The 27,227-nt window shown below is 44.4% G+C and overlaps 2 protein-coding genes, 1 long non-coding RNA gene and 1 other non-coding gene across 6 annotated transcripts in view; 2 read left to right on the top strand and 2 right to left on the bottom strand.

Moving 5' to 3' along the window:
* SACM1L (SAC1 like phosphatidylinositide phosphatase) overlaps window positions 1–7,210 on the bottom strand; it is a 29,474-nt gene extending 22,264 nt beyond the window's left edge. For both annotated transcript variants that reach the window (XR_011003877.1, XM_068204313.1), the window contains exon 1: window positions 7,052–7,210. Coding sequence is in view for 1 of the 2 variants with exons in the window: in XM_068204313.1 (XP_068060414.1) it covers window positions 7,052–7,110 (59 nt within the window). In the remaining variant the exon portion in view is untranslated. The remainder of the gene's footprint in view (window positions 1–7,051) is intronic.
* A 120-nt stretch (window positions 7,211–7,330) lies between these two features.
* Window positions 7,331–9,372, top strand: LOC137482116 (uncharacterized). The gene is made up of 2 exons (XR_011003892.1): window positions 7,331–7,423; window positions 7,843–9,372. It is a non-coding gene; the product is annotated as an uncharacterized lncRNA (long non-coding RNA).
* TRNAR-ACG (transfer RNA arginine (anticodon ACG)) lies at window positions 7,372–7,444 on the top strand. Its single transcript has one exon. It is a non-coding gene; the product is annotated as a tRNA-Arg (tRNA).
* The window catches only part of LIMD1 (LIM domain containing 1), a 32,707-nt gene continuing 13,793 nt past the window's right edge, over window positions 8,314–27,227 (bottom strand). The window contains exons 3-8 of one of the 2 annotated variants that reach the window (XM_068204332.1): window positions 19,267–19,334; window positions 17,907–17,969; window positions 16,431–16,561; window positions 15,259–15,310; window positions 14,501–14,569; window positions 8,314–13,536 (exon numbers count right to left, since the gene is read on the bottom strand). In XM_068204332.1, coding sequence (XP_068060433.1) covers window positions 13,399–13,536; window positions 14,501–14,569; window positions 15,259–15,310; window positions 16,431–16,561; window positions 17,907–17,969; window positions 19,267–19,334 — 521 coding nt within the window. In that variant the 3' untranslated portion in view covers window positions 8,314–13,398. Of the gene's footprint in view, window positions 13,537–14,500; window positions 14,570–15,258; window positions 15,311–16,430; window positions 16,562–17,088; window positions 17,157–17,906; window positions 17,970–19,266; window positions 19,335–27,227 lie in introns of those variants that run through there. The other variant, XR_011003890.1, reaches the window with a different exon arrangement.

The raw sequence follows: 27,227 nt of genomic DNA on the forward strand, positions 1-27,227 counted from the left end.
GACTCTTACAGTGATTTTTCTTAGTTTAAGGCTTGACAAGACATGGGGTCAGAGTTTTAAAATTCTTGTTCTGGGTACAGGGTAGGTATTTTTAGAGTCCCTCTCCCTAAATAGATCTTGCATTTCTAAGCATTTTTTATTTTTTTAATCCTTCAGAAAGCTGAATTAAAATCCTAATTTAGATCAGAGGAGTCTGATGGCCAGATTTTGGTAGCAGGGTGAGGGGGGTCACTACAGAACTGGCTCCTGTGAGAAGCTGCTGGAAGCTTCCCCTGTGTCTGACAGAGCCCATCTCAGTCAGCTCCAAGACAGACCCACTGCCAGCCAACACCAACACATCCGTGACAGTGGCAAAATCTCTGGAATAACATATTTAAGAAGGGAAAAATGCTCAGCACAACACCAACTGCAATGGGAGAGAGGAGTGAGAACGTGTGACAGAAACAACCCTGCAGACACCAAGGTCAGTGCAGAACAAGGGGCAGAAGGTGCTCCAGGAGCTGGAGCAGAGATTTCCCTGCAGCCCCTGGTGAAGACCAGTGAGGCAAAGCTGTCCCTCTGCAGCCCATGGAGGTCCATGGCAGAGCAGAGATCCACCTGCAACCCTTGGAGGGCCACAACACAGCAGGGTGATGCTGGTTCGAGCAGGGTGCTAACAACACCAGTGTTGTAGATTTGAGGAGAGCAAATACTGAACTGAAAAAACCCACCAAACAACATAATACAACCAACTGAAAGCAATTAATAGTTAAGTGTTCATTAGCTAATTTAACTTAATTATTGTCTATCGGTCCTAAAATGGGAAACGTATCTACAGTATTTCCTTTGTAAATCAGCATCCTTAAATCTTTCATGTACACATATTAAATGCTTAATCTTTGAAAATAAAAACATCAGAGTAAGAAATATAAACATACAGTTCACTGAACACTGAAGCCTTAAAACACCTACTTTACTCCCATTGCTTCTGTTTTTGATGAAGTGCACATGTCCCCTGCTCTTTTAGGGGAGTTTCACAGCAATAATGGGAGCTGTTTTTATGGCAAAAAGCAAACAAGCTTACACAGATAGAACAGGGGCAAGACAAGCTTAAAGACAAACCCTCACTTTGTTAAAGAGTCTAAAAAGCAAAGAGGATATACTATTTAAGATGCAGTCAGAAACCTATTGCTAACTGGCAGGAGGCAGCAGGACTCATTTTTTTTTCCACAAGAGAAAGCTGCAGCTCATTGGTTTAGTTGAATGCTCATCTTTCTCTGGGATGTCAGTTGACACACAAGATTCCAGCTAAAACAACAACTGGGAAGAGACTCTATAAAGTTTAATATTGGACCTGTTGTGCCATTAACACAGATGTTTATGGACTCTTACTCATCTGAGCACCTCAAGCAAAGTAAGCTGAAAAAATACATTAATTTATCAGGTCGTAAGCAAAGTGTTGAGAACTATAGTTTCAGTTTTTGAATATTCTGTATGAAGAGCACAACACAGACAAGACATCTACACTGACTGTACAGAGCATAAAAAGCATTTCCATCCATGATAGTATTTTTAAAAGCTGCTCCTTACATTATGAAGTGCAACGTGGCCATGACACTATTACAGCCTCAGAACAGAGATTCACATGCATATTGGTTAAAGCCTGTTTTTAACCAACTGAGAAGAAGCTTACAGATCTCAAATAATTGTCATATAAACAAATGTTTTCTTCACCACATGCAAGAATAACAATTTCTCCCTAAAGAACAAGAAGCCTTTTATCTCAATATCCCCAAACTGAAAAGAAAACGGAGAGAATTAGGGCTGCCACTGCAAATGATGCTTGGTCTCTCAATGTGTGTCATATGCCCACTTTGCTAGATCAGATCCCAGCATTTCTCTCTCTCAAATCCTAGACCACATTATTTCTTGCCACTACCATTGCTTTTAACAGCTTTATCATCTTCATTTCCTTTTACACAATGTCTATAGTTTAAGCAAAGCTAGAAATTTATGTTTCATGTTTATTCAAAGTCCTCCTTCCCATGGTTCTCTCCAGGACCAAATTCAGTGACAAAAATGTAATGGAGAATGAAAGGCAAGTCATCCCTGGTTTCAGCTCAATGGACCAAAAAGGCTTCAGCAGCTTGCAGCAGTCTGAAACAGAAATGTTGATTCTTGAGTGAGAGGGGAATCAGGGGTAAGAGGAAATGAAGTAACCAATCCACAAAGTTGACAGAACTCGAACAAATACTATACTCTTGGGATCACCTTTAAAAACTGCCTTAAATAAAGCTGTGCAACACAAACTGGAAAGCCTAAGGCCCTGCAAGAGATTGAATTTATGCTTCAGAAGAAGTGGGATAATTAGTGCTCTACAAAATTTTCAATAGAAAGATGATTCACTTAGTCCTTGCTTCATTTGTGCAAGAAGTTCAACCTTTCCTAAAATATAGTTGAGGAAGAGGCCAAGACTCCAAGCAGTTCCAGACCAAGTGCTGATTTACAACTTTACCAATTACCAGAACTAGCTAGTAGTCTCGTTCACACTTAAATGAACTTTGCTATCATAAAATTGCTAGAGTCATGATTTCCTCTCACTTGTCTTTCAGAAAGGAAGCTGCAAGAATTGGTTCCTCTCCAAACTGTACTCACCAGCAAGCCTGTATGTCTATCACAAGTTTAGACAGATAGCACACATGCTAATTTTAATCATCTGACAGGGAGATAGTAAATGGTGAAGAAAGATCATTCACAACTACAAACTGCAGATTCATTCTATTCTTTTAAGGAAATAAGGACAGATGAAAGTCCAAGTGACAGTATTATATCAAAAATAACAATCAGGAAAGCAGTATTTTATGGAAGCCATAGTGTCTGTAGTTATGTTTAGAACTGGTTTTCATCTACCCAGTCACATTCTGTTTTTGTATAAACTTCAATTTGAAGTGGAGCCTGCCTTCTTCTCAGCTACATTGTCACTGCTGTCTAGAACCATATAAGACATCAAGAGCTCTCACCACCTTGCTTCATCACCATCTTGTTTCCCTTAGAATTTAACACCATGTCAAATCTTCACAAAATTGGGGTCCTTCTATTTCCTTTTTTCTAAACTAAAGGAAAACTGACCACCATTATAAAAAACTATTTCTCAGTATTGCTAAAGAAGAAAGGAAATGATAAGTGCAAATATTTTTCATTTTTAGTATAACTCACATTGCTCAAGAGAAGGAAAAGTATTGAACAAGTACAATCACCAAAATCCTATTTTAAATATAACTGAAGGTGACTTGGATTTCATTTTGATAATCTTCTTCAACTGAAACTGTGTGAACTGATGCCAAGAGATAAAGCAACTCAGTAGATTTCATTCCTACAATTCAAAGTTGCAGGGAAAAAGCACTGATTCCCAGCATAGCAGAAACATTAAAAAAACCCAGAAAAGCACAAACCACTGCTTGCTCACATCAAGTGTAAAGTCAGACTCACAGTTGTAAGATATTATTTCTTTGGTTTGTGTATTTGTTGTGAAGTTTCACTTCCTTAGTAACGTTATAAAGCAGCACATAGGTGTATCATACAGATGATGCACAGGTTCATCCCACATTTTAATTAGGCTGATCTTGCACACAGGAATATTCCTGTGTTCAGATACAGCATGAAAGAGGACCCAGCATGCTCTAATGGCCACTAAAGATAGTACTTCACTTAGTATCACTTAAGCCTTCTAGGCCTCCACAGCCAAATCCTTACTTCAGTAATTGATTATTTCACCATAAATACTTAACATTGCTCTAATGCAGGAAACTCTTTGATGTCAGCCTCTGAATACTGTAATAAAGCAACCCAGAAGCACACCCTGTACTGCACAGAGCTGCATTTAGGATCTTGAGCACAGCAAACCGCTCTGCAGTGAGATACAAGATGTTAGTTTATGCAGAGTCCCAACAGTATGTTAAGTAACAGAACCTAAGAAACACTGGTGGTTTCAGCTCTCCAGAGATACCAGATTTTCTAGGTGAGCAGGTGTGCTAATTATATGTCTCCCATAAATATTACTCCTTGAGCAGAAACAGCTCAAGGAATTGGAACATTTCCCATACAGCAGTAGTTGATACAGGGAGGAAAAACCCCAGCATTTAGAAAACGAATGGAAATACCATTTAAAAACAAAACAGAAAAGGCATGTATTAAAGGCCTACATAGCCATGTAGCACCTACTAGCTACATAGTGTCTATTTCCAGTGAAGTTTCACTCTAGATGAAAATAAATTACTGCAGAAGTTAATGCCCTGCTCAACCAACATCCCTGAGTTTACCACGACAGCTACTTAGATGGAGCAGGAAGAAAGGGATTTGTAGCTGTTCTTTCTGGAAGTGTTATTCAAACCAAAATGCCCTTTTAGACCTCCCCCCAAACACACACGAGTGGAAGGCACTGTGTTCAAGTGCAGTGGCTACAAGTACTTTCACAAAGCGTGCGAGGCAATATAACTATGGGCAGGAGGAGTTAAATCTGAAAGACAACTAGTGTCACGGACCCACAGGATACTGAGAAGGCTATCAGCAAGGAAAGTCTTTGTCCAAGCACAAAGAAAAAAAAAAGGGATGTTAACTGAGCCAAAACAACAGACAGAATTTTCTCTATTCTACAGACACCTTTAACAATCAGTTTTTGTATATTAACTGGAGTGGCAACTCTACTGCCAGTTGTGGATGCAATACCTGCAATAGCTGTTTGAATTTTACAATTCATTCCTGAGGGTACCAGAAGAAGTTAATTAAATATAGCAATGTCAGAGGTGAGAACTATGGATAGCCATTTTCAGGTCCATAGTTTTCCCAATAACTGCTGGCGTAGCTCAGTAAGTTCCATAAGCAGCACAAATGCCAGACATCAGCACTTTTACTGTTACCACCTGAACTTGACCGATGACACTGCTCAAAGCACAAAGGTCTTGAACCACTACTTCTGATAAGGTGGAGAATACAAGGGGTTTGTGCTGAGAGCTAGAACCTGCGGCTGGATGTACACAATGGAGCCCTGCAGAGCACAGCAATCAGGGAAGCTCCAGAGAGGGCCAGCAGACTACCCAGGAAAGGTACAGTTGCAGAATCTGACCTTACCATCTTGAGAGTGAGTAATCCGTTAAAAATCCAAACCCAAACACTGCCACCACTAAATCCCCAAATTGAAGTCCAGCCTGGGCTTTTCATGAGAACATTCTCCTCTGACCTTGACAAGCTGGTAGGTTTAACTCATCACTCAAGTTATGGCCCTATATTTTCAAATGCTTGGCAGAAAGGCTGCAGCCATTGTCACAACTTGGTGTAATGACAAGAAAAGAAAATAAGCTCATTTTTCAGAGCACAAAACAATTCTGTTTTCATGTTGATGAAAAAACTCATGTTAAACTACATCTGAGACAGCCTTGTTCTGAAAAGATCAAAGCTTACTTTTAGCCAAGATTAAACTTTGAATGAGAGAATTCTTTACTAGCCTGTATCCAGAACAGTTATTTTACTTGAAAAAATCTCAGTAAGAACAACTGTGCACTACAAGTCACACAACTGCTACTCACACAACTCACCTTTGCTCCTCTGCAGCCAGAAAGATCACAAGATCAGTGTAAAGAAAGGCAAATACTGCTAAGGTGACAAGAGGAGGAAAAAAAGAAAAAGGAAAAAAAAACTTTCGGCCAAGTAAAGTCTTTCTGCCATCACTGATGATGTTACTCACTTCAGCAACACTCAATTATCTCCAGGGTTGGTGTACCCTCACATAACTACCTAACACAATAAGAAGCCTGGTGACTTTGAAACCCGCAACAGCATTATGGCAAACTGTTTATACAGACCTCCAAAAGGTCTGTTTGCTCTGAATCCAAAAGATGACTGTCAAATGAAACTTAACAGAGCATAAAGTACAGTTAAATCAAGCTTAAGAGTCACTTTCAAACATTGCTGCCTGAAAATGGCATCAGTAACTCAATTATGGAGTTTCCAGCTACTGTTTAGAGGTCAAAAGCCTGGGAATGCCTTTAGGACACACAACGGCACTTCACTTTTGGCTTCAGCCAGTCATGAAGAGTCTCATGCTCAGAGCAATATCCTCAGGAGCTTGAACCGGTTTGAGGGTTTATAAAGGAGATGCCTCCTGCAGTGTTAACTTTGCGCTACTTTCAGTTATGCAACTTCTGCTGCTGTATTAAAGGCAGCAAACAAACATGTGACATACACACACGTTCAAAGGGTTACATTCTCCCCTAAAAAAATTGTTTCAATAATTAAATTACACTGGGTAGTTAGACTAATTTATCTGGAAAAGTCACAGCCGGCACTGGAGAGTCGTGAAAGTTCGAAGCCCTCAAACTTCAGTCATCGACTGGCATCAAACCATCACTCCCGACAAAAAAAGCCCATTTGTGTCACGAGAGACCGATGGACAAGCACGCCTAGGGAACCTTCTGCTGGCAAGCGGCGCTGCACACACACAGCCTTACAGCAGTGCCCGAGCCCCTACAGCAGCCACCTAGCAGCACGAAGGCAGAATCGCAGAACTGTTAGGGCTGGAAGGCGTCTCCGGAGATCAGCCGGTCCGACTCCCCTGCCAGGGCAGGGTCACCCAGAGCAGGCGACACAGGAACGCGCCCAGGTGGGTTTGGAACGGCTCCAGAGACGGAGCCTCCACAAGCAGCAGGCAGTCCCGGCTCCTCACGCCGAGGGAAGCCCCGCAGGCACTGACCTCCTGGACACGCGGGAGGGCAGCGAAACACACACGGGAGCCGCCCGCCCGCAGCGCTGTCGGATGGACGGCGACAGGGGACCCGTGTCCGCGGCCAAAGTCCTCCCTCCTCGTCCTCCTCCCGCACGCAGCCGCCGCCTCAGGCCAAGCCCTTCGCGGTGACCCGGGTGAGCGAGGGAGCCGAGACGGGCAGAAAGGGCAGAGGACAGGCCGGGGGAGGGCAGGGGACGGGTGACCGCCGCTCCACCGGCGGCTCCTCCCTTCCCTTTCCCTCCTCTTCGGCAGGTGCCAGAGCCGCGTCACCCCCCCTCCCGACGGGTCACTCACAGCTTCAGGCTGGCGTAGGCCGCCGCTGCCGTGGTTCCCACCGGTGCCGCCGTCGCCATCCGTCCCCTCGGGCTGTCCCCGGCCGCCGGCTCCGCTCCGACCCGGCCGCTCCCTCCCTGCCCGACTGACGCGTCCCTGGGCCGGAGCGACGGGGCCCCGCTCGGGACAAACCTCCGCGGGCGCGCTGGAGAGCCCAGGGCGGGGCGCCGCCTATGGCAGGAGGGGGCGGGGCCGGGCGGGCTCGCCAGCACCGCCATTGGCTGGGGCAGCGCGAGAGAATTGTGCTGAAATGCGCGGGGGCAGCAGCGGCTCTCCGAGCAGGGCCAGTGGCGCAATGGATAACGCGTCTGACTACGGATCAGAAGATTCTAGGTTCGACTCCTGGCTGGCTCGGCTGCTCCTTTTTTCACCCCTTCTCATATTTTTCTCTTTTTTCTCTTGTACTTCGAGCCGAGGGTGCTGCCTACAGCCCTCTCCCACCTCTGTACATGCCCAACACTGCCACCTCCTTGCCCTCAATGTGGGGGTCTCCAAACCGTCCACGCTTGTGTGGAGTTACAGGGCTTCCTGCCCTTGGCAGCCCCCCAGCTCGGGGACAACTGCTGTCCACCTGGCCACCCTTTCTGATCCTGCAGGCTATGGGGTTTGGCAAGGAGCAAACCTGGGGCACCTCCTGGCCAGTTTCCCACCGGATCCGCCTCTCTGGGTGTCATGCCCCCGGTTTGGACAGCTTCTTGCCCCAAGGAGGGGGAACTATAATTAGTTATTCCTATGTATTTGCTTCATTTTAGCTGATAGCTCCAAGCTGCTGTGGGGCTGTTTGGCCAAGATCCAGTCTTCGGGTGTGAGGCGTCTGGTAGCAGATAGCAGGGGCACCATGGGAACATGGGAACACCACCCAAAACCCTCAAGGAACCCATCCCCACCAACGCTGCAAAGGAGACTCCCATGCTGGGGTCAAAGCCTGCTCCCACGTGCAGCACATCCCTGTCCAGACCCTCAGCCTGGGACCTGGCCCTCCCCAGAAGGATGCCAGAGCAGGACAGCCTCCGATGGAGCTGCAGCAAATACCAGCTGCCTGCAAAGGACTGGAAATTCCCAGCGAACCCCACTGAGGTGGTTCTCCCCACCCTCAGCCACTAAGGTGCAGGGACAGGAGTAAGGAAGAGGTTGGGAAACCATCATTTCACAGTATAAGTCCCCCCACTATGGACTCTGGGCAATGACAATCACTGTAAATTTAGGAAAGACTCGACTCTGAATGTTGCTTAAGATACTGTCTTTAATCACTGAAATCACAGCAGGCCAGTGGCTTCATTCTGCTACCGGTCTCCATTCTTTATAAATACTTAACAGCACAGAAGAAAAGAGGGCTGTGTTCACAGGAGGCTAAGGTTAGTTACACCAGCACAAATCCTAAAATACTCTCTCCTGGAGCTGAGCTTTGAAGGAAACATAAAATAACTAGTACCATTCAGTATCGTTAGGCAGGCTCTGGATTTGCTTTCCAGACCCAGAAAGCCAGAGCCTGGGGATGTGTGTGCCTGGGTCCCTGCCTGGCCGTGCTCCGCAGACCTGCTGCGTGGGGAGAAGGGTTGGTGCCGGCAGGGCTGGCAACTGCAGCCCAGTCATCCCTGTGCCAGGGCCACAGGGCATTCCTGCCCTTACAGGACTCTTTGCCATGTATTTGCACGTGGGGACAGTTCCTTCCCATCTCCTGTCGTGTCTAAGTGGGTTGCAGATGCATTGCCACACCAACTTCTGGCTGCCCTGGAAGAAGGCAGGGTAAGGATTTTTATTGCTCAGGAAAGCGTTGCTTCTCCTTAGGAAAAGGGTGGGTGAGCAGTTCCAAGCTCTCTTTGGGCTCGTGACAGGAAGATGTCTGCCCAGTCAGCTTCAGTGAGGACAGCCAGAGCCACTGCAGCCAGCGAGCAGCAGCACACAGAAATGGAAAAGAAAAATGAACGCACAAATGCTGTGCGATGATGAGAGATGCAAAGTCCTTCCCAGCTTCTCCCAGTGGCACAGGCACTCACAGGATGGGGGAAAGGGATGAGTATCTGCAGCCCTTCCCTGCCTGCAGGTACTGACTCCAGGGGTATTGCCCAGTGATGAAGCCTGGGTCAACTTGGCGTTACATTCATGCACATTTAAAGGCACCTACAAGCACTTGGCACGGGCACAGAGGTGTGAAAGGCAGGTGTGTCACAGGCAGCACCTGCCACACATCATGTGCATGGACACAACTGCACACACCATCCCAAAAGTGAGCACATAGCAAGTGGTCAAGGCCCACATGGGATTTTTTTTTCCAAAAATAAGATAATCCTTTATTTGGAATGGCCAGCCAGACACATGTCTTCCTGTCTTGGAAGTCCAGTTTCCCCCTTTCAAGGCTGCCACATCACACCTGATTGCTGATGAAACTCCATCATTTACAGACTAAGCAGCTATTCATTTCATAGTAAAAAGATCTACAAAAAAAAAAAAAAAAGGCATTTAAACCTTGAAAGACCGGGAAAACAAGCCCCCAAATGAAATTCAGAAACTGAAGAGGCACAGATCTTTTCAAATGCTCCTTACCAGAGTGTTGGAAACTGCTGCTGCCTGTGTTTTAACATCAGGGCAGTTTCCCAAATTGCTTTGATCACAGGTGCTTCTTACACTTTAAATTACACAAAAATGTCTGCTGCTTCTGTAGCTGGGGCTTTCCCCCGGCTCTTATGCAAAAATCCCTATTTAAATGAGTTTCTGTATTTTAAGCAATAGAAATTTAACAGCATGATCTGAATGAAAAAATCTTTTAAGCTCTGATTCCTGAAAGCAGGCTTCAGGGAATTCACTTGAATAACTATTTGCATGAGAGTTACTCATTAACAGCACAATGGGACTTACAAGGGTCCCTTACTTTAAAGCCAGTCAGAAGAACTTGCTGGGGGAGGAATCAAGACTAACTTTTCATAGCAAGTTTTCATAGCTTCTTAATAAATTAAAAGGCAACAAGGTTCATGTGAACAGCAAAACCCAGTGAGATAGGTGGAATTTAACATGTTTTTTGAAATTCTTCTGAAGAGGATACAAAGCCTCACTCCTCCAGCTCCAGCGCTATTTCTCCCTTTGGGGAGCTGCCTGAAGGCAGGCGGTGAGGGCTTGCAGCTCCACAGATGCCTGGTAAAGGGTCAGGAGAAGGTTCCCCTGTGCAGGATGCCCCTGCCAGACCCACTGTCAAGCAGCTGCAGAGCTGGGGAAAATCAACAGGGACCCGGACACTCACAGCCTGGGAGAAATAACACTGAGCTTAAAGGAATTCGAATTCCCAGAGATACGAGCAGTGCAAGTCAGCACACACAGGGGTGCAGGGCAGTGCAGTAGATGCTTTAGTTTCAAAACCACAAGCTCACAGGCTTCTTTTTTCAAGGGCTTCACACTGTCACTTCCAGCTCTTTGTAAATACAGCAAAGGAGAGTGTTAGCATTTAATAATTTATAGGGGACCTTAAAACTGCAAGTAGGGCAGCCTTCATTTCCCCAGCACTGACGGATACAGGATGGCTGACAGGAGTAAGAAGACACTGTGTGGGAGCAGAGGCCAAACTCTCTGGTGATGCAAAGAGGGCTCCTGCAAGACATCTTGCCACAAACTACTGCCCTCGAAGCTTTCCGTGAAGGAAAATTGTCCTTCTCCCCTTTCCCTTCTCTCCTGTTTACTTTGAGGTTTTGGGGAAGGCTGCAAGAGTGAGACAGAAGTTCGCACTGCAGTTTAAAACCAAAATACCAGTCCCACTAGTGTTTTCAGATCTTTATAAAGTTAAGGCCAAAAAATGTGCACAAGGGCTTGATCTAAAAAATCAAGAGGTAGCAAAAGCATGAACTACATAGCAGCTGGTCTTTCAGAGACAGCAAGAGATGACCAAAGCTGGTGTTTCCAGCTCACTTCAAAAAAAAACTTTGATATCTCATTGCCTTCACTGCCAAAAGCAGCCCAGGGTGCAGAACCACCTGCCCAGGACTATTTGAATTATTTACTAGGGATTGTGAGCTGGTGTTATTTTCCACCTCAGTCCCTTCAGACTGAGACCACAGTCACACCTGGAACACCCCCTCCCTGCTCGAGCCTAGCTGTGCTGCAGGACACAAGCTGATGAGATGCACTGGGGTGAGAGCATTATGGGATCCACCCTGGCTATTGCCTTCGATACATCCTGCTTGGATGCAGCACTGCTTACATTTTGTGTCAGCTTCCATCCCCTTCTGAACCAGCTAAATTTAAGGCTCTAGGAGGGCTCACATATTTGGGGTCAATTTTACCTCCTCTAAAATCACAGGTAAAACTCTCAGAAGATATATTTCACAGTGCTAAAGTGCCCTCCCTTGAGTTTTCAGTCACTCACTGAAGGGATTCATGTCTCCAGGAAAAATGGTGCTGCAGAGTCAAGCTATACCAAAGTTCTGGATGGCTTCCAGGCAGGACCAGCCTCCAGCCCCAAGCTGCCATCCCCATCCTGAAGAGCAGTGGAAACAGGCAGAGGCACTTGCAGTGAATGGGGAAGAGGGCTGGATGGTCAGTTGACACCATGAAACTCCATGCCAGGCTTACCAAGCTCCTGGGGCTGCGGCAGTTTCACATTTCAGCCATGGCAAGATGACTTACTAGCACAGACAGAAACAGGCAACTTGCTGCTACCTGACACCGGTGCTGCTCCAGATGAGTACATGTTGCTGTCTGACCATATCAAGTGAAGTTCAAGCTACATGCGTGCTATTGGAAAAGAGGTTTGGTTGAACTGTAATGGGTTTTCAGCATGGGAACCTTTTGGGAGTCCCAGTGCCATGGCTCAGCTAATTTATTGTTATTTCCACACTGAAAAGATCTTCAAGAATGTCAGCCCATCCTTCGCCAGTCAGAACCAAATTTAGATCTTCAGCATAGATACATGAGGATTTAACTAATTTTCCACACAAAGAAAGAGTAGTTAAGATCCCCAACTGCATCTGAGGCTTTAAATTAAGAACTTTTTGTTAAACAAAAGTACCAGTACATGAGGGGCTGCACAGCTTGGGTAGGTACAGAACATGCACTGCAGGCACACCTATCATACATGTAACATATACAAGGGGAACAGATTTCTTTGACTATAAAGCAGGGATGGGGGAGGGTCAAGAAAATAAACAATTTGCCTTTCTGCTTTCTCAGCAGAATGGAAAGTAAGGCCCAAACTTTCCAACCCCTTGCTCAGATAAGCTGTTATTATTCGTAGGAGCAAATCTGTTTATGCCAACGTACTCATCTGAGTTCAGGTTGTGGAGCTGGGCTTTAAATCCCTGCATGACAAAGCCTTCATAACATCAAGTTTGCTCCCCGAGCTCTAAATAAGCACCACTATGAAATGGCTTTGTGCTGGGTAAGCACCATGAAAAGGAATAGCCAGGCTGAGGGCTGAGCTGTGAGGACAAACTGGAAAACTCAGGCAACCGTTTGTGTACGGAGAACTTTTTTCCAAAGTGAGCTCTGTGAGCAAGAATGAGGGTGGATTTCCCCTATGTCCACACTTTCAGCATCCCCACCTTTCCTTTCCAAATATGATCACTATTCAGACTCTGACACAGCAGACTGGCCCCTATGTGTCGTGCTGATACACAAGCCTGGGCCCCAAGTCATTGCAGTAGCTTAGCCTAGCTTGTTCCAGTTTTTTGTTCTGTTTGAAATGGGATGTTAGCCTCCAGTTGCCAGACAGCATTGCCTAGTTTCTGCTTGGAGTTGGTACTTTTACAGCCAGACTTGATACTGGATTTCGGGGAATTAATTGAAAGGTCTGTGCGTGTCCTTTTGCACAGACCTTTCTTTTCTTTTCCTAAAGAATTAATAAAAAGAGAGAGTGTCTAAAAAGCTGGTACTAATAGGTTGGTGTCCTTCAGGGAACCTGATGAAATGTGCTTTCAGGAAACAGTAGACTGATGGGATGTCCCTGGCAGGCAGGCAAGCCAGCCTCTGGCTTTTTAATTGTGTATGGCATGATCAGAGTTCATAGGCACGAGAGCAAATTGTGCTTTCACTGAAAAATCTTCCAAAATGAATCCAGAGGAATCTCCAGGTGGCAGACAAAGACATGTAAAAGTAAACTGATCGGTTTAGGTAACATGCCACATTCTTGGTCAAGTAGACATGGTTTGATGCAGCTGAAACCCACAAGCATACAAACTTGGTGAATCCAGCAAAAATCTCTCATATCCTTTGACAGGAACACTGCTGACTGGCAAAAAACATGCACAGGAAATCAGCTGAAGGTGGGGAGAGGGAGATCATGTAACAAGTCTTCTGCCCTTGCTTTCCAACACTGGCCACGCTGACTAGTAGTGGTGCTGGTAGGCAGCTGCTGGGGTTGTGCCATTCTCTATGTGTTTCAGGTGACAGGAGTGACAAAGCAAATGTTCATCCAGTGGGTAGCAGCGATGCCCGTCTTCATCGTTCAGTTCCATCCCACAGTCCTGCAAAGAGAGGCCGTGCAAATTATTAGAGCTTGTGCTCATCTTCCAGTGTCATCTGGGGTCTGGCTTCTAGGAAAGTGATTTTGTGACAAGGACACAAGACACCCAGCCAACCGCTCCTTCCTAATAGGTGCAGCACATACCACAAGAAGAAAAACATCTGACATAGGCATTTTGATGGGCAGCCTTGTACAAATTTGTTTAAAGCAGTTTTATTGAGTAAGCTTTATCTTGTGGTAAGGTGCAACCTCTGTATTTTAAATATGCTTGTGTCCCCTTACAATGTCAGGTAAGATTCAGCTCTTCACATTACAGTTGTACTGATGTGAAATCAGTTTGTGGAGTCAGGGCCTCTTTGCACTGCATTATAAGCACAGTGAGAAAAGACAACTATTTATTTTAATTCTCAATGCAGAAATATGGTGGCTTTCTGAGAAGCCCTGCACAGACTAAATAGTTTTTAAGAGCTGGTATCTCCTGGAATTTTTTCTTGTGCAGCCATAATCTTTCTCCAGCCCCAAAGACACATTCATTTCCCATGAGAGTGAAGGTAACTTACACCCTACAGGATCAGTCACTACCTTAGCATTTTTCAACAATCTGACTTGGAAATCAGATACACTGATGTGATCTGGAGCTCGAGGCTTCAGAGAAGCAGCAATAGACCTTACTAAGTCGCCGTGCTTCCTGCATTAATGAATAAACTGCCAAGTTTGAAAAGCAATAATTAACTCATTGCCCGTAGCTTTACGGATAGCAAATGAAATTAGAACTGAAACACATTGCTGCAAAAACTTTTGTCCTCAATCTCGAAATTTCTCAGTTACTGACAGAAAGTGTCTCACACTGCAAGGTTTGAATTGCTCAGCTACTGCTGCTGTAAGGCAGGGGATGTATTTCCATCTTAAAAATAATAGCAGTTATGACTATTAAGCACCCACTCCCTGAGAAAGTGCTGACCTACCTCGCAGTGATAACATTCCACATGGTAATCCTTGTCCATGGACACAACCCGAATGGTCTCATCAGACCCCTGTGAGCATTTGAGCAAAGCAGAAATTACAAAGGATTACAGCAGGATCAGACACATGCACTCTGTAGATTGCTTCCTGCAATAAAACGAATATGGAGGAAATGCATTTGGGCAGCTGGTTGGAGAACACATATAAATCCTGCCATGTGCAGTTATTTTTACAGTAAAGCTTCATCACTGACTGACTGCAGATATCCTCTAAAATGTGACACCAGAAGTGTAAAAATGTTCTCTGTTTAACAGCAATATCTATCAGAAATCACAAATTAATAACTTGGTAATTTCAAGAGATCACATTTTTCAGCATTGTAAATTAGTTTTGCCTAAGATTCCTCTCCAAGTATTAAAATGTGTTAGTTCTGGAGTGATCACACAGAGGACATTAATGAGTACCACCAGCATCTATTGACATAAAGGAAAATTCTCCTGAAGATAAAACTAGCAGCAGCATAATCCTGCAGGAGATGAAAAAAGCAGCCTGGCCAAGGAGGAATAAGCTTTATCACTGAATGAAAGAAGGGTCACATCTCAAGAACAGTGCACAAGCTTAGACCAAAGGGTTGCACTCTGGAGGAAGTGACCATCTCTCTCCATCCACAAGCACATTCATCTTGACACATGGTCAAGCGTGAAAGAGAGCAAGGCCTGACACTCCTCCCCCAAGGGGATACGGAATAAAAGGCTCTCACCTCAGAGGGCAGAATGGGAAGTCCACATGCTGCACACTTTGGAGCTAAAACTCTGGAAGAGCAACGAGAAATTGAAAGCAAGTTATGGATCAACATAAAAAGAGAGGTCTGTATGTTCTCAGTGATAACACGAAAAGCTGCAGCTGTAAATGACTTACCCACAGGAAGGCCTTGCATCCTGAGATCATAAATTCATTTTAGCATTTATTTTAAGTAATGCTTGGCACATGTTGCTCAATCAGGAAAAAAGAGACCTTATATTTTACACCTAGTGCCAGAAAAAATACAAAATTTCCCTATAAAATTCTTGGCTGCTACTGAGAGATTTGGAAAAGAAAATGAGGAGGAACTGAGCAGGCCTGTCCACAGAAAAATACATTAAAAGAAGTGGCAGCCTCTGGGCAGAAAACTTCTGAGAAAATACCACATGACTTCACAGCTTCTTAAGACCATATAACACAAAAATTAATTAAATTAAATTGCAAGGAAATATGAATTATTTCCAAATAATGATGGCATACAAAGGCACTAATCTTGGCAACATGATTGTAACAACTCTAGTCTTGGCACAACACAGAAGAGTTCCAAGGGCTGCCTGAGCAACACTTAATACTCTCCCTGCTCAGAAAATGGAGCAAGGACCAAAGCAAGCCAGAAGGACAAACAAAGTGTGTGCAGCTCTAATACCACAGTTACCAGCCAAGAGCACAGCCATTTTATTTTACTGTCTAAATAAGAAGTGATTTTTAAAGTGGATTTATCAGTTGTTTAATTTAGAACTGGCTAAAAGTTTTGCTTTGCAGATTCTTTAAAAGTCAAATTCAGGCCTTCAACTACTCAAAAAGTAAATCACATTGATTTCCACAGGCATTCACAGGCTTACCTTAAAGCAGACTAATTTTGTACATCACTGAACACTTCAGGAACATTATTTCTCACTCTCTCTGCTTTGCAGAAGGGGCAGCTGAAGCCCAGAGGTTATTTGGCTTCATCAGACTTACACAGGAGTCAACAGCTGGATAACAGGAGAGAGGAGGAATTTCTAGGGTCTAGCCCCATCCTCAAAACTTCTAACCCTGCCCCTATTTTACTAATCTGCACTCCTAACTAGCTGAAAAGCTAAATTAGAGGCTTGCTGCTTGGAACATCACTGCTGTTTATTTTGCCCTTACTTGTGGTAATCTCTGACACAGTAGATTTTGTTTTCAGAGTCTACAGTGAATGGCACACCGTCCAGACACTCGTTGCAGATGACGCATCGGAAGCAGCCTGGATGATATGATTTCCCTAGAGCCTGCAGGATCTGCAACAGAGCAAGAGAAAGGAAAAATGCACATGAAGGGCCAATAAAGGTGAAAATAGTAAACACACAGCTTTACACCAGATAATGCTGTATATTCATCAGCAGGGCTGTGTCTTTTTTCCCCCATCTCATCTGAAAAATCAGTTAACAAGGATGGAAAGGGCAGCTGGAATCAATATATGGCACCTGGCTCTAGACATATTAATTATTTGCATGGGTACAAAAACAATTTAGAGACTCAGTCAAGGTGTTTAGCATGACAAACGATAGAAGTGACAGAATTTAAAGGAAAGAAAATAATTTCTGAAGTCAACAAGTAGAGAATACTTAGCAAGGTCACAAGGCAAGATGTACCAGCCAAACAAAGGAAATACACTTTTATATTCTCGATGACAAGTTGAAACTAGTATTATTGCTAGGTTTTCATAATTCCTTACATATTGAAGGGCTTTGTACTCGCTCGCCTGGCTTTCTAATTAGCACAGACTATGGAAACTGTGTTGAACTCAACAGCTGCAATTCACTACCTGGAATACCATGGTCCGTCAGTAGAAGGATCAGACTTCTGAGTAGGAAACAGCTTCCAATTGTAATGCTTTCCAGTGTAAGCAGGCAAACAAAGATAATTAATGATAAGCATTAGAAAATGTTGGGAGGCATGCTGTGAACCAGAAATTCCTAATTTCTTTGCCTCAGCTGTAGTCTTACACCACCAGCTATACCAGCCTCCCTCTGAATGTCTTGTAACTGAATGCCGACCCCCTGAGTGTCCCCCACCCCATGCACATCTGGAATGGATGGTACCTGCTGTAGGCTAATCCTGCTTCACAAATCTAAACCAAGGTTTGGATCACATACCCTGGGTCAAACCTGCTCCCCAGAGTATCAGTACCCACAAAAAACGACAAGGAAGTGACTCAATCCAGAAGACACACGGGAAGCCAGAGCTTGACTGCAGGAAAGAGAGGCTGAGGGAACTGCACTGATGCCTCACAGCAAGGGAGCATTCCAGAGCCATGACACTGCTGAGCAGGAAGCATCAACAGGATTACAAATACACTGTCCAGAGAAGTCCAAAAGGGATGAAAGACCTGGAGGCTCTGCTTTTCAACACCTACTGAAAAAAGGCAGAGCAGTGTCTCTGCACAACGTACAGCAGGATGCCAGATTCACTTCCTTGAAAGTATCAACAAAAGGCTCAGTGGATTTTCCTTCTGATACCAGTCTTGCACTAGGCAAACTACCAGGTGATAACAGACAGCATCGGATATTAATATATTTTGCTTTTGATGCATTCTTGTAAAAAGCTGTGAGAGTTTTTTCTCCTAAAGCAATTGTCACTTACCATGTCCATTATCAAATGCCCACAAATGAAACACCTGTCAGCCGACTGCTGGAAACCAGAATACTGCAAGGACAGAAAAGAATTCACTTAAAATTTCACAAGGCCACTCAAGCATAAACAACAGTGTACTGTGGAGTGTAATTTGCGTATTTGTTATTGGTCCTTTTTCTGTGCTCCTCAGACAGAAAAACTAAACTTTCCAACGCTTTTTTCGTTATATAAAGATGTGGATGGGTTTCCAGATGATATTCTAGCTATAATTCTGACTGCCCAGTATCAGAAAGAGTACAAGTTCCTGTAACTTCCAAGTCCAAAATTTAATTTAAAGTATAAAAACAAATACCATAAATGCACATGCAAATAAGGCAGTTACTAATAAGACTTATTTACATGCTTCTTTGACCACATGAATCTACAAGACAAGAACCTCCTTGTGTTTATCACATATTTATGTCACAGTATCTGTATATATGGGCCTGGAAAGCCAAATTTTTCTTTGGTTACATGGTTATAATTCTGTTGAAACTTCTCTGAGGTCAGTGGTATTGTTCTAGTTCCCTGTTAGGATAGCGGTCATGTCTGGCCCACAGCAACTTTTTTTGCTGTTTTTCCTGAGATCTGTTGGTAAGGAACTGTCTGTCATGTCCATGACATGCACCTTGGGCACAGCACATTATCTGTCTGAATGAAGGAAATGAAAACTTGGAAAATGAAATATTTTAGGTGCATTTAATGCTTTTATTTTCATCCTAGGTAGAATATACTGAGGAGAACAAAGAAGATGACCTTATCTCTCTCTGACAGAAATCCCTAGGATTCACCACTAAGTAAGCAAATACAGCTTTTTCCAGTCTCAAGGAAGGCTTCATCTACCAAGATTCAGGGGCAGAAAGGTGTATGGATTTTTATTTGCACCAGCCAAGGAGAGGACTGTGGAGTTGCTTCATGCTTAGGTACACTCACACAAAATCCATTGAGGGCAACAGAAAGATAACCATTAAGATATCCATAAGGTGAAAAAGGAAATTCACCCATTCATTCTTCTGCAGCCATTCATCTCATTCCTGCCTTCTCAGCATGGCCACAGAGACAATGCTTTGAAGGAACCATCACAAGAGGCTATGGCTTCAGCTAGGGGTGTGTGCCACAAAACCAGGGCCTTTCACTCAACTACCTCCAGCACCACATATGGGCAGCTACCATGGCTGGGGCTGGCCCTGGGAAAATGTTGGCGCAGAAGGACCAGGCAGGATGCTGGACCAGGAGTGCGTGAAACACAGGCAAAACTGACAGGCAGAAAGGCTGTGAGTCTGCTGGCGACACTGAGATGTCTCATCGCAAGAGTCAACTGGGTACTTACCAGGAAGTCTTCTTCACAGAACACCTTTCCATTGACAAAATAAAAGGCTTTTCCTCTCAGCTTTCGACCTAAGGAAAAAAACACAGAGATAAGAAAAAGATCAGCAGACAGCAAGGAGAAAATGGGATCGAAACCTGGCTGCTGATAAGCAAACAACAATGAAGACATCCAAGGACAGATGTCACACAGCTGGAAAAGAGCACCTAACCCCAGCATGGGTCTTCCCAGACTCCAGCCTGCCATACTCTCTTCCACTGGTGGTTGCTGGTGAACACCAGTTGGTGGATCTGGACAAAAGTCCCACCTCTGGATAGGAGCTTTGCAAGCCTGGACCACCTCCTGGCAGATTACCACGTGTTGTAACTCTGGGAAGAGTGAGGCAGGATGCACTGACTCATGCTGGGAAACACTCGAGGAAAGGAGCAAGGAGGAAAGAAGAAAGGGCACACAGAGAATGACCCACACGTGACTTAATTCCTCAAAATGTCACGACCTTACTGTTTTGCTATGAGCAGCAGCTGCCAGACAAGGCACTGCAATACCCAAGCACTCGCTCTGCCCCAGCAGAGTGCAACACCAGAGCACTCAGCAAGCTCCTCTGCTACCTACCAGCACATTTGTTACTGCAGCTGCCAACAAAAAGCTTTGAAACTATTAAAATAATTTTATAAAATCCAAATGTCATAATTAACACAAGATGACACAGTTTTTCCAAGAAAGGACTCTACATATGGAGAAGATTTGTATTTACTTCAGCTTTTGTGTTTATGCCTCCCATTTACTGTCTGTTTTCAGTTCCATGTAATCATGGCAATGTTTGCTCACACTGCTACCACTCCTAAACTTCCCCCTAGAAAAAAAGAGATAGGTTTTGTTTGTTTATAAAAAGCTGCTCCTACCTCTTTGCAGCCTGGTTTCCTTATTGAGCCCAGGGTTTGAAATGCAAGCCTGGCACTGGAATGGTTCTGCACTGGAGCCCCAAGTGTGTGCCAGGAGACAGTGCTCAGGGCAGGGGGAACAGCACTGCCTGGGCACAGCTGGAGCAAGACCTGCTGCAGGCTGGTTTTGGACACCTACCAGGCACTGCTGGAAGGAAATTGGGTCTGAGACACTGGGGCCCAGAAGCCTCCTGCTTGACATGCTGAATGTGCCCAGTATCACTAAAAAAGTGATTGTCAGCTGCAGGGCGTATAAATGTGAACATCACACAGACTGGACCGGGGGTCACCTTATGGTATGCACCTACCTGGCAGCCTTCAGCAAAGAACCACGCTGGCTGCAAGGCTTTAGGGAAAGGAAGAAGCCAAGTAAACCCAAGAAACAAGTGGGTTTTCAAGAAACAAGTGTTACAGTCTTCAGCATACGCCAGAGGGCACCCTCAGGCTGGGAAACAACTCCTGCTGATTTCTTCCTCTACTGCTCTCAGCTTCTCCCTGCCCACTTTTGGGATGGACTGCTCCCAGTGTCTCTTCGAGTCGAGGAAGCACTTTCTCATCATACAATTGGGAAGGCAAGATGCAGGAAAAGCTCACTTCCCCAGGCTGCACTGGGAACTGTCCCAGTGAAGCACCTCCAGGGAAGCTCCAAAGTTTTGCCAGTGAATTGAGCCAGACCAGCATTTCATCAGCAGCCCTTAGTGCCCCGTTCATGTCTCAGGCAGTGGGGTGGGTAGAGGACAGGGCAGTGTGTTTTCTCAAGGAACAAGCCCTGGTTTGCATGTACAGGAACTTCATGGTTAAACGGTGGGCATTGCTCAGCTCTGTGTTTACTGGACCAGTGTAGGAGCCTAAAGCACATGGCCCCATCACAGTCACTGTCCCCCATTCTCTTTTAATCCCTGCTAGGGACTACCATGTAACCTGAAGGTCAGAGATGACCCAGGGCACCATCCCACCCTTGCATCAATGCAGACATTGGATAGAGCATGGAAAAAACCTAACAATCCTGAAAGCATCCCACTTTGATTTTTCTCATCTGCCCTGCGTTGCCAAGGTTGCTGAAACTAAAACAGGACCCAGAGTTCAAAATAGAAAGTATCTAATCTGGGACATGTAATCTTTGTGATTTATAACCCAGGGTGTGTATTTGCATGATAACCCAACCTGTGTGTCTTCCTGTCCACAGGTAATCCCGGCATGCTCACCAGCAGCTCTAGAGTCACAGTTTCTGAGGAGCGACAGGAGAGGCATGGGAATACCTGAGATTTGCATCACCTTTGTCAGGGGTGGTCCTAAGCAAGTTAACAACAAGCCTAATGCAGCAAGAAGTACTTGTGAAAATCTCCCACTGACTGAAATGCAACACTGGGATTTGGCACTCCTGAAAATGAAAACCATTTAACTTTGGTTTTAAATTACATGCTAGAGAGGGCTCCCATTCAGTGCAACGGGCAGGTGCCCAAGTGACTTTCCACCTGCATGCAATGTGTCTCCTTAAAGACAAGGTGACAGTGGTGAGGAAAAACATAAACATGGGGCCATGCAACGAGAAACACTTCTTTGGATGAAGGGCTGGTGCATGAGCAGCAGACATTCCAACAGAAGGGATGAGGTTTGGATCACTGCCACAATGCCATTCTTCCATGGTGACAAAAAAAGCATTTACCAGCCATTCTGCACCCAGTGTATTTTTAACATGGTGATATTAGCAGGTTAAGATTGATGGCAACAGACCTTCAGTGAAGGTGCCACAGCCAGCATACTATGTCTGGGCTTCTGCTGTAAGCTTGTTCAGCAGAGGGATAAACTCTTCATAAAGGATTTATAATTTGGCCATTGGCATCACATGAGTCCCTGAAGAGTTGCTGACACCAAGAGCACTTTGAGGCAGGACAGGGATGATTTAATTACTTTTGTTAGGGAAGAGGTAAGCATTTTAACTATTTTAACTAGTTCTCTATGAATCTCTTTAAGTTCCTGGCAGAAATGTACAAGGAAATTAGCAAAAACCATGAGTAACCAGGTGCTCCTGCAGCCACTGTGGGAGTGGTTCATGCAAACACAGCCCATTTCTTCCCCACTGCTCTCAACTCCTCCCTGCACACTTCCGGGACGGACTCTCCCAGTGTCTCTTTGAGATGAGGAAGCACTTTCTCATCATACAATTGGGAAGATAAGATGCAGGAAAAGCTAGCTTCCCAGGCTGCGCTGGGGACTGTCCCAGTGGAGGTGGGAAATGTACGTTCTTGCTGCAGCCACACCAGTAAAAGAAACAGCACTGGGACTGCCCCACAGTGCAGAGCAGTGACTTCTGTCCCCACACTGAGCTCCCTGCCATGGGACAATGCCTTAAACTAAACCCTCTCAAAAGCGATGCTTCTGACTGTGCCTGCAGAGGCTGGCACAGGTTTCATTTGAGCATGGAGATGATGTTTTATTTTCACCAAAAGGAAGGATTGAGATGTTAAATAGCATATAAGGAATCACATATTAGTAAGTACTTTCAACTCTTATCATGATGAAATATCCTTTGACAAACCCAGGAATATTTAATGTGTGGCTTGCTGCTTTCAGGATCAATTGTTCTACTATATGTCTTATGCTGCAGGCTCCTGACTGTATTTCACTTTCACTGCACCCTGAATTTAGCTTATCTCACACCTGAAAAGATTCAGACAATGAAAATTCTTTGGTATTTCAACCTTACTTTCTTCACTTGTTTTTACAAGATATCTTGTTCATCTCTTTGACAGGAAGTTTGAGTCCTGAGCTTTTACGTATTGCTCATCCCTCACATGTCTGTCTAGTCTGTTTAGCTGTGGGACCTTCAGGATGACCTCGAGGTCATTTCAGCACCAATTTCAAAATATTTCAAGCTTAGTCACTAGTGCCTTTGTGCTAAAATAAACACACTTTGTTTAGCAGCTGATAATAGGCGTACCATCAGGCTGGACTCCCAGGATGCCAGTGCTTTTGTCCACTGTTTTCTCAAATGATGGCTCTCTCCTTTTGAAGACCATGCAGAGAGAGTTTAACCAGGGACTTGAAATGTCCCTGGCAAGGAGGATCCTGACAGATGCATAATTTGCTTGCTGGGGATTTGGACTTAACGCTCTCTTTTGAAGTTGCTTTTCCATTATTTTTTTAAAACAATGGGGTCACAAACCCATGTTCAAAGACAAGAGATAGCTCGTCAATGCATACAATGGAACAGGGCTGTCTGGATCCCAGGGCTCTATGGAGATACACAACCAGGATTGCTGCGTTGAAGGAGAGGTAGTGTGCAGGCTTCACTTATCCCTTATCTAAGCACCATGGAACTCCCTGTGGTATCTGCACAGCAGATGGGCAAAAATCACTGCTGACTGGCAGCTTCTCCTGGGTCCCTTCCACACTGACAGCCTCTGCCATTACAAAAACCAGTGCTTTTTCAAGTACCACAGCTGTAAAATAAATTTGGATATGTGATTACTGATGGCACATTAAATTCTGCCAGCACGCGTGTTTTGGGAGCCCTCCGTGGACACTCTGCTGACAGGCAGTATGGTGTCCTACCATGTGCAGCAGATAAGGTCAGGCATCAGACAGCTCTGCTTAGTTTCTGACATCTGTCCCATTTCTCTTGGCCACTGTTAAAGCTGGATGCAGCACTGAGGCTGACACAGAAGCGTCAATATTTCCAATCTGCTCTAGAACTGAGCCTGCATGAAAGGGTAACACTTCAATGCCTGCACATCCTCCAAGTCAGGCAAATGGCAGGTATCCCAGGACAGAACAAAGTCTTACTGAAAGCATGGGCAGGAGGATAGGATATCTCCGAGAAGAAACTGTGCTACGACACAGGAACTCCATTACCATGTAAGATGTTCAGTCTCTGTCAAGTACACCAGCTGTATGGCAAAACATACCCTCTGTGCTCTCACCATACATTTGAGGCAGTAGGAAATCAACCAAATAAACCCAAGCAAAAAAACCCTCAAAACTCTCAGGAAATTATCTGATGCCTGAAAGCCAAAAACATGCACACATAAGAAAGGTCAGCTGCCTCTAATGGCAACACAACCACAGGTGAGGGCAGAAACAGATGCCTAGACAGGAACACTGCAAAAATCACAGCACATCACCCAAGTGAGCAACACCTCTCCTCTGCCATCAGGCAAACCACTGCAAGAAGATATTAATGAGTTCTTCATTTTAGGGAAAGTGTCAAAATTCAGAGGTAAAATACAGTCACCCTGGGACAAAGCAGTGCTTTTGATCCAGATAGTCCCTGCTCAGTAACTTGTTTTCATCCCAGGGCTCAGCCACTCTGCATCACTCTGGAGACAGCTGCCCTGTTTCCCAAAATGTGCCAAAACCAGGTGGCTGTCAAGAGCTGGCCTCCCACCTTGTCACCCAGTGACTCATCGAAACACACAGAGCCTCAAAGGAGGAAGGAGGGGGAGGCAATCTCTGTGACCTCGATGAATTAACTGTATGTTGAAACGACATGAGAGAGTAATTTTTAAGTTTCTCTGGTTATGGAAAGGGCCTCATTGCTTACTGAGACACTACTCAGAAAATTAGTCACAGTATCATTAAAACGTTGTAAGAAACCCACTAAAATCTTTACAGCACAAATTAATCCTATGCCTGTTCTTTACAGAAAACAGTACTTTGAAGATGATATAGAAAGACTAGAAGGACTGCAAATTTATTCCACTAGAGATTTCAACCTTTTTTTTTTTTTTTCTGCTCACATTGTCCTAATGATTTCAGACTTTCAGCCAGGACTAAAACACATGCAATTTCCTGAAACCACTATTACACTGATAAATCCCTGACTGCATCCATCCCCTTGTGGAGCTGAACATCTGCACTTTTCCATCAAGGATATCTACTGAGGACACCTGATGCATGCCCAGGCCCCTTCAGCTCAGGCCTCATATCACTACTGCCCTGAAATCTGGCCAGGAGAAGAACAAGTACTGTCACTTTACTGTAAAAGCTGCCCTGGCTTTCCTCATCTATAGCAAGCACTTCTTGTGACAAACAACAGGATTTTTCACCAGTGAGCTGAGACTGAAGACAAAAAGTCAGCAAGAACATAACAGCCATTTAGACTGAAGCAGAAAAATGTACTGATGAATTGCCTGTCCCTTAAACTGTAAATCCAAGCATACTTGAATATTTTCTGACATTATTTTTGCTAAAAAATTATATTGTTTACTATGCAGACTCTGGCATGATAATTTTACTGAAGGGATGAAGTGAGTTGATTGGTGTGGTGGGTTTTTATCCAATTATAGGCACTAAGTTCTGCCTTCACTAGAAGAGATGGCAGTTTCTGCATCTGAAGATAACCATACACATATATGTGGCTGTGGAGAAATCCACTTGGCAAGGCTGACTATCCTGCTCTCTGGGATTAAATCACACGGGTAGAAAAAGGTGACTTTCTGTCCTTCCTTTTCTAGGAGTTACATACCAACACAGAACATGTTTATTCAACATAATTAGCCCAAAGACACCAAGAGCTGCATTGCTCTAAGTAGCCATGCTTTATAATCACTGTAGCAAGACTAATTAGCTCAAGCAGAGGGTTATGCTTACAGAAAACACTGCTTTGATAGCTTAGCTACCTAGCTTAGTAAATGACTCTTGATACCTCTAAAACAACTATGTTGCGAAACATTAAATATAAAATATATATGCCCAGAGGGTGGCCAAAAGGCAGCCAGCTTGTGTGATTTCAAAGTCTGTCACTGGAACAGCAGCCTGTTAACCCCTACACTGCATCAACATTAATCTGAGCTTGCAAAAATAGAAAAGAAAAATAAAGTAATGCATTGATGTTGACACATCAAAGATTGAATTCTATAATCTAGCAAGCATGCAAGGTTTCCAACTCTTTGCAGTAAGGAGTCAAAATCTGGTCCTCACTTTGGCCCTTGTGTTGTAGTTCAACTTCAAACACTCCTTCAAATCACCTTGCAATCCGTTCTTTCTTTCTGACTTCCTTCCTCACCTACTGATTTCCTTCCCAGCCATCTCCAACATTTCCCTTGTGTTTTTTTAGCTTTCAGATTTCCTCTTGAGGACCAAGTGGCTCAAGTGCAAGACTTATGCTCTAAACTACACTTCTAGCAAGGCAAAAAGGTCTGTTTCCCAGGCAACCTGTGGCATTCGGATATAAGCCTGGCTGAATCCAAGAGAAAACACTAAAACTTAACACAGAAGGTTAGAGTGATACAGTCTAGCTAAAAGTATATAATTTATAAGGTCTCTTTACTACCTAAATTGAAAATATAAATATCTGGAGACACACGTATTTTTTATACCTCAGAGGAGCTATTAATTAGTGAATTAATTTAAATGGTTAATGCGCAACAAACCATTTGATAGCTACAACTTTTTGTCCAACAAGCTGCAAAAAAATCCCTAAACCCCAAGGCGGAAACAGACACCTGAAGATTGCAGGAAACAGCTCAAGGCATTTGGAGGCCTTTTCTTTTAACCTACTTTCGTGGTCCTCCTGTAAAGCAAATATCATTTATTACTAATCCTGCAGAAAGAGCCTGAAGTTTTTTTCCTCTCTCTCTCTCTGCAAAAGACTGCCTTGTTTGTGACTCTGCCCTGTAACAAACAAGAAGATAAACGAGACATTTATGCCAAAGTAATAATTCTAAATCTGTTGTTTTGACCTCTAAGCCAAATTTTCTGCATTACATGCCATTGGCTCAGATAAGACAGTACATTTTTTTCCTGCCAACTGAACCCTGTAGTGTATGCATAGCCCTCTTCAACAAACTGTTCTATCATTTATCTCTGAACATATGTGTATTGGGAAGCAGAGGGTGAAGGAAATTTGGCACTATATGGGGGTACCACCCCCCCACATAACCCCTTGCTTCTTAGACACTCTTGATTTTCTGTGTCGGGGAAACCAATGCACATTTGGACACAAATCCAGCTAGGAGCAAAATTAGAAATCCCTGCTCAAATGAAAACAGCGGGACAGTGGTTATAAATATCTGGAGGACA

This window comes from Anomalospiza imberbis, chromosome 1 (genome assembly GCF_031753505.1).
Source record: "Anomalospiza imberbis isolate Cuckoo-Finch-1a 21T00152 chromosome 1, ASM3175350v1, whole genome shotgun sequence".
Taxonomy (NCBI): Eukaryota; Metazoa; Chordata; class Aves; order Passeriformes; family Viduidae; genus Anomalospiza; species Anomalospiza imberbis.